This window comes from Fonsecaea erecta, assembly GCF_001651985.1.
Source record: "Fonsecaea erecta strain CBS 125763 chromosome Unknown Scaff9, whole genome shotgun sequence".
Lineage (NCBI taxonomy): Eukaryota > Fungi > Ascomycota > Eurotiomycetes > Chaetothyriales > Herpotrichiellaceae > Fonsecaea > Fonsecaea erecta.
Genome location: NW_017387252.1, coordinates 1,235,301 through 1,246,330, shown reverse-complemented (window position 1 = coordinate 1,246,330; position 11,030 = coordinate 1,235,301). Strand labels below are relative to the sequence as shown.

At 52.6% G+C, this 11,030-nt stretch overlaps 5 protein-coding genes across 5 annotated transcripts; 2 read left to right on the top strand and 3 right to left on the bottom strand.

Annotated features, from left to right (window-relative positions):
• Positions 1-26: 26 nt before the first annotated feature.
• Positions 27-1,600, bottom strand: AYL99_09667 (amt family ammonium transporter; the record flags this gene model as incomplete). Its single annotated transcript, XM_018841174.1, has 2 exons — positions 27-194; positions 248-1,600. 2 exons carry the CDS (start codon positions 1,598-1,600, stop codon positions 27-29), a joined length of 1,521 nt encoding a protein of 506 aa, XP_018689855.1.
• A 2,774-nt stretch (positions 1,601-4,374) lies between these two features.
• AYL99_09666 (hypothetical protein) lies at positions 4,375-5,329 on the bottom strand (the record flags this gene model as incomplete). The annotated part of the gene is made up of 2 exons (XM_018841173.1): positions 4,375-4,743; positions 4,868-5,329. The coding sequence occupies 2 exons, from the start codon at positions 5,327-5,329 to the stop codon at positions 4,375-4,377; spliced, it is 831 nt and encodes a 276-aa protein (XP_018689854.1).
• Positions 5,330-5,743: 414 nt separating this feature from the next.
• Positions 5,744-6,946, bottom strand: AYL99_09665 (hypothetical protein; the record flags this gene model as incomplete). The annotated part of the gene is made up of 1 exon (XM_018841172.1): positions 5,744-6,946. One exon carries the CDS (start codon positions 6,944-6,946, stop codon positions 5,744-5,746), a length of 1,203 nt encoding a protein of 400 aa, XP_018689853.1.
• Positions 6,947-7,383: 437 nt separating this feature from the next.
• On the top strand, positions 7,384-8,946 carry AYL99_09664 (hypothetical protein; the record flags this gene model as incomplete). Its single annotated transcript, XM_018841171.1, has 1 exon — positions 7,384-8,946. The coding sequence occupies one exon, from the start codon at positions 7,384-7,386 to the stop codon at positions 8,944-8,946; it is 1,563 nt and encodes a 520-aa protein (XP_018689852.1).
• A 389-nt stretch (positions 8,947-9,335) lies between these two features.
• AYL99_09663 (hypothetical protein) lies at positions 9,336-10,408 on the top strand (the record flags this gene model as incomplete). Its single annotated transcript, XM_018841170.1, has 3 exons — positions 9,336-9,387; positions 9,485-9,849; positions 9,926-10,408. 3 exons carry the CDS (start codon positions 9,336-9,338, stop codon positions 10,406-10,408), a joined length of 900 nt encoding a protein of 299 aa, XP_018689851.1.
• Positions 10,409-11,030: the final 622 nt, after the last annotated feature.

Genomic DNA, 11,030 nt, shown 5'->3' with positions numbered 1-11,030 from the left:
TGAAAGAAGAGTACAACAACGTCCAACTATGCCTGCTTGGTGGCCTTGCTTGTTCCATTACCACCGGCGCTGCCGCTCCCACTCCCTGCTTCTGCCTCCGAGCTGTCGATATGACCTGCGGCATCCACCCCCTGCAAGACTCCCGCACGTTTCTCCATGTCTTCGTGGGGCTTGCCATAATGGACGTCGTAATCCTGTTGCAGAAATTAGCACATGCACAACACCGGGTTAGAAGAGGAGGTCTCACATGTCGGCCATCGTGGAAGAATGCGTACGGGAGCTCGCCATGGACCTCACCATCGCCAATGAGCAGTTGATCCTCGTTGTATCTCAGAGGAATCCTCAGGACGTATTTGATGAACAGGCAGATGGCGCTGGTCCAGAACAGGTTCCACCCGATGATGAAGAGGAAGCCGACAATTTGGACCCAAACTTGACGCCCGTTGCCATCGATTGCACCACCAGAGGGGGCCAGGGCAAAGGCTGCGGTGCCTTCACTGGTGGCAAAGAGCCCGGTCAGGAATCCTCCAACGACGCCACCAACCAAATGTGTATGAAAATCTCCCACCACGTCATCGGAGAATTCAAGGAACCACCTTTGCTTGCCCAGGATGTTCATTGAGATCCACGGGATGATGCCGGAGCAAAGACCAATGATGATTGCACCCCATCCCGCAACAAATCCGGCAGCAGGTGTGATTGCGACAAGGCCAGTGATGATGCCTTGAATGGCTCCAATGACGGCTGGTTTTTTGAAAAAGATGAGGTCCATGATGGTCCAGGTCAACATGCTCATGGCTGTGCACACGTTTGTATTTAGCACAGCAGCACCAGCATCGGGCGAAGCAGTATAAGGATCACCACCGTTAAAGCCGTTCCAACCAAGCCAGAGGAGCCCGACGCCGACAAGTGCGAGCAGAACATTGTTCGGATGGAATTCGGTGCGATCGCGAGGATGTCGAGGGCCAACCCAGTATGCTAGAACCCATCCTGCTGTTCCGGACGAAACATGAATGACGTATCCTCCCGAGTAATCCAAAACGCCCATGGTGTACAAGAAGCCACCTCCCCAGATGCTGAATGCGCCCACCACGTAGCTCAGGGTCAACCAAAGTGGCACGAAAACCATCCAGGCCAGGAAGTTCATTCTCGCCAGGGCTGCGCCCGCGATAAGGACAAGTGTGATGGCTGCGAAAACGAACTGGAAATACACCATGGTGCTCATAGGATATGCTGCCGTCACGCCAGCTGCAGGCAAGTACGCCTGCTTCAATTCGTAGTTCATCTCGACAGCCGGGCCGGGCACACCGACGAATGGCAACATCTGCTTGCCAAAACCAGCCCGGTATGCGTAAACCACCCAGCAAATGAGGACGGCGGCAAAGGCGTACAGGACCATAAAAGCCGAGTTGATGGCCCACTTCTTTTTCACCAATCCTGCGTACATGACCATCAGGCCCGGGACCGATTGCAGGCCCACGAGCGTCGCAGCCGTAAGCTGCCAGGCATTGTCGCCATTGTTAAGCCAGTCGGGGGCGACGAGAGTGTCTGCGTCCCAACGACGCTGGGCACGGGCGCTAGCTAAGCGACCAGGCGACATCGAGGTCGTCAACAGGTTTGGGACGACGTTGGTATTGGGTCAGCGGCGGTAGGGACGCGTCCAGTAGCCGCGTTCTTGAACGTCGGCCCTGTCAAGTTGCAAGAAGAAGAGAAAAGCACGGGAAACGCGTGGAGAATTCGAGAAAGAGCAGGAGTGAAGCTTTAAGAAGACTGCCAGCAATGCACGCGACGAAAAAGAAAAGGCGAGCTCTCCAGCTCTGGAACCACCCATGCGACATACATGCTCAACTTAGAGAAGGCCGAGGCCGGGATTCAAGCGATATCTGTCCCAACAACATGCTATGATTCGCCAGGCAGAGTCGTTATGGCGTTCTGGTGCGCACCCAGCTCCAATTAGTAGAGGGATGTCGCCGTGTTAGCGACCGACGCAGGCACAACGTGGCGTTGACATTCGTGTTCTAGCCAGAGTGATAGGCCAGAGGCATTCGCCTGCTTATCATCCATGATCCCCAGCAAAGCGCTACGCGATTGGGTTTGCAAGCAATTGCACAGATGAAAATGGAATGTCGGGCCAAAGTAGGAGGTAGATGAAGGCTGGGGAAATGCGGCCAATCCTGGGGAAGATGCTTATCAGTTCTTGGCTCTACGACGGAGGGTTCGGGAAATGGGGCTGATGATGCTAAACTCAGTTAAGCATTTCGAAGCATCGCGGTATCTCCACATGGTCAGATCAGTGACTGTTGCAAATTGCTGGCTTATCTGCGAGATCAAAAAGAAACAGCTGACAACTCCACGTGGGGCGCCAACGGCAGAAGCAAGCTAGACAATATATGTGAAACGGTTCGGGAAGGGTGCCGGGTGGGATGATGCCGTTATCAAGCCTGGGGACGATCAGGTCTGGAGCATTCACCGATGGGTGCCTCTTCACGTCAACGAGCAAAGTCACCTGTTGTGCGTAGTGTTCTGGTGCTGTTGATGTGCTGGCAAGTTGGCAACCGGCCTCTTCTAGAGCTAGAGTGCCGGAACTATATCCAGAGCTGACCTTCTGAGCAGATTTGCTTTACGGTGTAACAACCCGCCCTTCTGTGTTTACCATTCGACCGGTTCAGAATACCGAGCCACTGTTCGCGAATTGCCAATTTCAAGTGTCGTACTTTGGTACGTCAAAATGCTCCTGGAGTCAAAGAATGCGAGCATGCCAGTCTTCACGAGGTCCAAGCCCCAATCTCCTTGATCATCTACCCAAGTCTCCTGGATGGGCGGGAGGCTGCCAACAGACATACAAGCCCCTCCAAATGGCATCCTTCTCAACGGCCGGGGAAGTAGTCTGTGTGCAGACAAAAGAATGCCGTTAAACATGGAGAGTTACAAATTTGTGGCGAATTCTTTGCTTTAACACTCGGCCAGAGTTTCTCAGCCTTGCCCATGATGTGCCCGAAAACTCCTGCGAGCCGAGGTCGATGACCTGATAAAGCTCCTCATACTGATCTTACGAGACATAAGCAGGCCTCCGAAAGCTCCGGTTGAGACAACTTGCTGACAATGCTTTTTGTGCCTTTAGCACACCTCAAACCGTGCTATGAAGATACGAGGTGCGTCGCCATTTCCCCACGGAACGACTTTTTGGACGACGGGTGGTGGTGAAAACGGGCCGCGTCGCTCGTGGTGGTAAGCATTGGTCGGAAGTGCAAGATCAAGAATACTCGAACACTCCATGAAAGTCACTGTAGTCAAGATGAAGCAGGATGATGCGACATTGACAAACTATCGGCGGAGAACTCGTCCAGCTTCTCGAGGAGATTCTACGACGAACTATAACCAGGGATGGAAGGAAGCAATCGCATCCGAAGGAGCACTTACCCTGAGAATCTAGTTCACCAATATGCACCCTCACGAGATGCACCTCCGACTGGGGGCCAGATCGCCACACCAGCCAACGACTCTAAATTGGGTCAATCAGGCAGTTCTTGATCATCGCCTTCGGCTAGGAATCTATGAATACCGGTAATTTGTCACCTTCCATATGCCCTATAAGGTGGTTAATGCATGGTATACGAATGCTTCTTTGAAGGGACCCCTTTATTTGATATCACTCCCGCGCGCATCTTACCAATTATTCCCAATATGTCTGTTGGTTCTAGAATTGGAGATACCCTCGTTTCAGATCTAAAATATGGAACAGAGGGTATACATATGAAGCTAAGGATATAGAGCTCTCTTTGGAGGAACACGGGGAGACTATTGCCAATGTTGTTAGCAAGCAGCCCTATGACTATCAAATGAGAAGAGGGCAAAAGTCAGCAGTCCTCGTCTTTGTTCTACTTACATTTTCTCCAGGATATCAACCGAGTACCTTTGTCACCGCAAAGTGAAATGCTTCGATGATCCCAGGTTCAACACCATTAATTTCGTCCTACAACGGATCGCTTATTGTCTCAGGGTATGGATTCTTTGCTGACGGCAGTCCATTGGAAGAGGCCTCTAGCCGCAGCGGATACGAGCCTCGATCGGCAACTATGCTATAAGGATGGCAGCCTCCCCCATTCGGCCCATACCGCTGGACCATAATCAACGCCGGATAAAAAACGATGACTTCCGTCAGGTACGGACAGTGCTTGCCAGCGCTGCGTTAAGGGCAAGCTCTACAAAACCCAGTATGGACACATGCCGGAGCTGGGCCATTCGAAAGCCATCTCGTTTACACAGGTAGGAAGGAAGGGGCTGAAGGTTCTCCCCCATCCATCCACTACTTCTGTGTCCTGCTTCTGTATGGTCCTTCCTTTCCCACTATCGCTGCGAGAGTGTTCCCTACTGTCAAGACAAATATTTCTTGAACCAATCGATTCCCTGCTGCGCCGCTTCGTCCATAGCCTTCTTGTCCTCGTCACTGCTCCAGTCGCCTCTCAAGGCAAATCCATGCACCTGGTTCTTGTAGACCCTCACTTCCGTGGGCACACCAGTTTTTTCAAGCGTTTCTCTGATCTGATCTACAGATTTCATATCGAGCAAACTGTCCTTTTCGCCCACAGCAATACTAGTCGGCTTCGACACGGGGATTATGTCCGCTGGAATGGAAAGGAGGGACGGGTGGCAGGCGTAAGCGGCATCGACACCGCCAATCTGGCCTTCTTTACGGCCATGGGCCTGGAGAATGGAGTAACGCCCACCCCAGCAGAAGCCGATCTGTTACCATCAGCCCGGAACAGTCCAAATTAATACCATACTGCCTGGATAACACCATTTTGCCAATTTTCCAGACAACGAATCCAAGAGACTCTTTTGTGGACAGAAAAAAGAATGAACTCACCGATCCGATCTTATTCGTCCCTGGTATCGTTCTAACATGATTGATAAACCCACTGATGATAGGTTCTGCAACAGCTTCGCGATGTTTGACCAACCACGGTCCAAGTGTGGCCATAACATCAACCGTCTCCTTCGCCTTGTCCAGGACGCCTTCCTGCTCTTTTTTCTTTAAAGGCGGCTCGATGCTCTGGAGGAATTCAATGTCCAGCGCATCACCATCTTGAACGTCAGGTATATACGTATAGAACCCCGCTTTCGCATATTGGTCTGCCAGAAGTCGCACGTTCTTGAATTTCCAGCCGAATATGTCTGTGATAAAGACTACGGTCTTAGAGGTGGATTTGTCGCTGGGCTCCGCGACGTAGGTGGGCAGGCCGCCGATGGTGTCTTCACGACCCTGTGGGTGGCCTTCGTGCACGACTCCGGAGAGGCAACACGCACTCATTCCCGTATGAGTAGACATGGCTGCAGTGTCTTTCGTCCTGTAGAAGTATTGATCTGGTAGTAGGAAAGTGTGGTCAGGAAGAGATGGTGATCTACAGCATCAGAGGAGTAAGTTCTTGAGCAAGCTATGTTTATTCCAGGATCAAAGATATATCCGCAAGTTCTCTTGAGCTCCTGTGCGTCCTGTTTCTTTTCTCTCCAAAGCCATGATCTCATTTCCCGTGGCATGGGCTCGACTCTCGACAACGATTCGTGCAAAAAAAGTTCCCGATACTGACAATGGGGCTTGGATGAGCTACTTGGCGCGCGGGGTATCTTTTTGGGACCAACGGGAGGAGGGTGATGACTGAACAAAGGAACTCAGTGCCCCGTCTGCTGTACCATGGTCCTCAATTTGGGTGTCCGAGGCAAAAGCTCCTTCCAGGTCCGTGCTTCAGCAACCAAGGCCGTCATGCCCGGATCGTAGAGTATTCACATAGCCGTCCATATGGCATCGGGCGGTCCTGATCAATTTCGCACCAATGATTTCGCCATCCTCCATGGCTGCACCGACCTCCAGAGTGCCTGACGGATGGCCAATGGTGGTGTTCGAAGGGTGGAGGTGTTTTGACAGCGCATGTGGCAGTGTGCCCTCCATTTTACATGCGACTCCGAGATTGAGAGCCAGGGTGACGGGTACTGCCTTGTGTGCCTGTTCCATCGAAAGAGCCTGGCATGAGATATCCAGGCCGTCGCTTCTCGCAGGGAACAACAAAACGATCTTGGGTATGCTGCTGATATTGGGGTCTAAGCCCATCATTTCGGTGCCCCGTTTGCGGATGGCTTCTAGTTTTTCAAGGAGCTCTGGGTTGGAATTCAGTTGGTCTGGTGTCGCATCCACCTTCCATCCAATGTCTCTGCCATCAACGAAAACTCCAGGATTGCTGACATCGATCAGGGATACTCGAATTATCTGGTCTCCGATCTCAATCCTGTCAATTGGTCGGCCAGTGGGTAGAGCTTTGCCAGTTTTTGCACCTTGTGGCCGAAGGAATGAGAGCGTGATCGTGGAACCTGTCCCAGGAACTCCGTCCATGCTGCATTTGCCGAGCTCTTGATATTCCCGTTTACCATCGTACGTGGTGGTATCAAACGTAGACTCAATGACTTTTGCTGTATTCGTGTTTCTCATTCTCATCGTCAGAGTTGCGCTCTCCCCTTCTGCAATCCCTTGACCATTCTGTGCTGGTTTGCTGTGGTAGATTCCAGAATTTAACGCAAAGGGACCAACCACCGAAGTCAGATTGCCGCAGTTACCAGCCATATCCAACTTACCGTCCTTGACGCCAATCTGAAAGAAGGTATAGTCGACGTCGGCATCGGGTCGCGACGATGGACCAACAACCATGGCTTTGCTTAGTGAGGAGATGCCACCACCCATGCCATTGAGCTGCCTGCCATATGGATCGGGCGAGCCCATGACTGCTGCGAAGAATAGCTCCATCTTCTTGAACGTTGCTGCCTCGGGTGGTGTATCTGTTGACAGAGCCACCTGAAACCATTTCGGCAAATCAGAAATGTTGAGAAAGACGCCTTTGGACGTGCCACCGCGCCAGAAGGACGCCTTGACGGTCCTGGGAAACGGTGCTGTCGACATGGTTCTGTGTAAGGTGCTTGTGCAGGTGCGGACCGCGAGTGGAGAGTGACCAAGGAGCATAATGAGCGAGGATCAAGCGGCCCGCTCCATTCGTGGCTGGACAAGGCACATCTCGGAGTTGATGAGATCTTATCTCCCAGGCCAACAATGACAGAAGGCAGTATGACCTGAAACTTGTGGACGCGTTGCCAGCAAGCAAGCGATTACCTTGACTTGACGGGGAACAGCCGAGCAGCCTCGTCGACGGCAAGGCTGGCCAATCGCAGCCAGGAAAATTGGGGTGACACTCTTGTTATCTTTTCCCCCGCATTCACATTCAACGTTACACCGTGTCGCAGGCAGATTGATTGTTTCTCTATGTTGGTCGTGCCTCGCTCTTCTGAGCACCCAGAGCTCGGATTGAGGCGGTCGGGCTATCACGCACCCATTTGACCACCATGGGCTCCATCGAAACATCCCCACACCCGCCTCAATTCCTTGTGATCGGAGCTGGATCTCGGGGCCATGCATATGCCCGGGCTGTCGAAGCGTCGACATCAGGCACGATTGCAGCCGTGGCAGAGATCGATCCTTTCAAGCGACAAGAGTTTGGAAAGCGTTACATATGGGCAAGAGACGGACAGCCTCAGGAAGGCCAGTCCTTTGGACGGTGGGAAGAATGGGTTGCGTGGGAGAAGAGACGCAGAGAGGACGCCGACAAGGCTGGAGGACCCGAGCCTGGTTATCTCCCCATAACCGGGGTGTTTATATGCACCATGGATGAAACCCATGCTCCTATACTCCGTGCCCTTGCACCCCTGAACCTCCACATCCTCTGCGAAAAACCGTTGGCCTTATCGCTGTCAGACTGCCTCTCTATCTCTTCAGCTTTGTCGAAATATCCCCCGAAGGTGGTCTCTATCGGACATGTGCTACATTACTCACCGCACAACATCCTCCTGCGGAAGCTAGTGACTGCTGACCAGGTCATCGGTGAAATCGTCTCCATCGAACACACCGAGCCAGTCGGCTGGTGGCACTTCTCACACTCCTACGTCCGCGGCAACTGGCGCCGCTCAACACCAGAGGGTGTTGGCTCTCTTCTCACCAAGTCTGGCCATGACATTGACTTCATTCTGTGGCTGCTCTGCTCACCGAGTGCTCTCACCGGAACGAGTCCCCATCTTCCTTCTACGATTTCAAGCAATGGAGCCATTACGCATTTCCGCCCGGCCAGGAAGCCGAAGGCTGCAGGTGTGGCCACCAACTGCATCTCCTGCCCTGCTGAACCGGATTGCATCTACTCTGCGAAGAAAATATACCGGGATCGGTGGCTTCGGCAGGAGAAAGATACGGGCTGGCCTCTCAAGATCGTGGTGCCCGAGATAGAAGATATTGTATCGACAAAAGGCTGGAGTGCGGCGGAGGAGCGATTGATGACAAAGCTGGCTGATGACTACGACAAAGCCACCACACCTGACGATGTTATTGCTGGTCGGAGCTGGTATGGACGCTGTGTCTACGAAGCAGATAATGATGTGGTCGATGACCAGATCGTAACAATGGACTGGGAAGAAGAGCCTCTGCCCGGCCAGGACCTCGGACGCGGACCGAAGAGGGCGCTCTTTCATATGACATATCCAACCCAAGCACAATGCGAGCGAAGAGGCTGGATATATGGTACGTTGGGTGAAATCAGCTACGATTCCCACAGGATCACCGTGCACACATTTGCCGAGGGGAAAACCATTGTGCATGATATTCCAAAACAGGCCCCAGAGGTGGAGAAGAGCCACGGTGGCGGCGACTGGGGTTTGGCTGGTGCCTTTGTTCAAGCTGTCCAGAATGTCAATGCGGGAACAATGAATGTGGCCCAAGCACAACGAGAACTAGTGGGATGTGATCTAGAAGAGATTATATTGAGCCACGCGGTGGTATTTGCAGCAGAAGAGGCAAGGAGGGAAAAGAAGGTTATCAAATGGACCGAGTGGTGGGCGAAGAACGGCTCGCCAGCCCAGTGACCCAGGTCCCGATGGGCTGAGAAATGCTCGGGCAGTACTATCCAAAATACAATGAGGGTCCTGGTGGAAGGAATGCATGCGGAATCTGGGTATCAGAGCTCGAAATGCTTGCAGGGATAACAATGCAATCTCATCAATCCAGAACGAAGGGGGCAGTTCTCAGACCCCTGTTGGCCGGCGTGCGTCTTACATTCCAGCCCAGCTCCCACAATTCCTTTTCGGGGTATGTCCACAATGGGCGTCTGCGAACGTCAAAGGTTCTTTGTGCGAAGCCATTGCCAGTGTGACATTATGGTCTTCTCAATTTCTGCCGATCACCACCCAGTTTTCCTCTATCGACGAGATTGGCGGGAAGAGGACCTGGATATTCCTACTTGACGTGAAGCACCATGGCCCCGAACAAATTGCCGAGCACTTTGTTGCTGCTCATGAGCCTCTCTGGTACGTCTGCCCGTAGGCTCTTCACGGCAAGACCCGTTAACGGCATGTTGTGAGATTGAAAGCCAATTGGGCCGTCGTACTGACATCAAATGGATAGCAACCCTGACCTTGGCACAATTCGTTCCAGCATCTCCACCAACTGCCACGGTGCCCATCGTTTCGGCCTCGTCTCCGTGGCTGACGACTGCAACCCCAACGTCTGATATTGCCTATCATCCGAGCCCTGCCGCCTGGTCAACGGGAGCCAAGAAGTTTCCATCTTACTTTGGGGAAGCAAAGATCGCCCACGCGGCCTTGGGAGCTGTCGCGTTCCTTCTATTCTTCCCTCTCGGTGGTATCATCGTCAAAGTTTGGCCGCATCGTCACATTGTCTGGATTCATGCGGCCATCCAGGCCTTCGGACTGGCCGTCTTTGTGGCCTCAACAGGCCTCGGGATATGGATGGGCTTGAAATTAGATGCTGTGAGTATTACATATCCGTTGCACCTCCCATACGTACACAAGGAGATTCGCTGATCGAGTGACTTTTCTTTGTCAGGTCGACCACTACCACTGCGTCATCGGTCTCGTCATCCTAGGCCTCCTCGTCCTCCAGCCCCTGATGAAGTTGCACTGGTTTCACGAAAAGATACCGAAGGTAGTTCATTTTGTGCACATCCATCTCTGGCTCGGCCGTGCATTGATCCTTCTCGGCATTGTCGATGGCGGTCTCGGTTTCCAATTCGCCGCCACTTTCAAAGGGCCCAAGTGGGCGAGCGGGTGGAAAATTGCGTATGGCGTGTGTGGGGCGCTTGTCTGGATCATTTACGTGAGCGTCGTGATTGTGTGGGTGGAGCTGAAGAAGCCTGATGCGAGCGTGCGGATCGCTGATAGCGAGGAGATGGCAGCATTGAGTCAATCCAAAGGAACTGGGGACAGGTCCAATACGGCGGACACAGTGACGAGTACTGTGCACGATGTCGAGCTTGGTCAGGCTGTACTGGTTGAGCCGGTGAGACCTGCTCGACCTGGTGTGTTGTGATATGATGGGGCTTTTGTGCCCGGGGTACTGCACCAATTCCGGACATGGAGAGTGGAGGGAGATGTAATGATAATATATAGGCTGCTTTATTCTCCAAGGATGATGAGCAGCTCTAGTGAGACTAAAGAAGTCGTTTGATATCGGAACAAAAATAATTAGTTCAACACAAAGTCGTAGTTCCATTCCTTCCGAAGATTCCAATACACCAGGACTGCCTCAAGTATCTCCACGTACATGTATGTATATACCTGCTTGGGAACTGCATATCATGCCTAGTGGGTTGAGCTCGGACCACTTGAAGATCTGCTTTTATCCATTCGGGGTCTAGCGCCCAGATGCCGGGGGTCCACGCTCACACTCTCATACTATCACCACTTCCGGAGAGACTCTACCGCTGGAGCTGCCTGGCCTGCTACATTGCACCAGTAGTGCTTGCATGGTGTGTTTTTTGATCGATGCCTCTGGAAATGACACTCTGCTACAGCTAAACATGGCATGCGGCGCCTCTCTCAATGGAGTTTCAAGGTCGGTGGTGCAGACTGTGTCCAAATCCATCTTCCTTGGTAGCGGTTGGCAGGTCAATCTATCATTTGTGCCTTCTACACCGAGTCTGTTGCTTGGG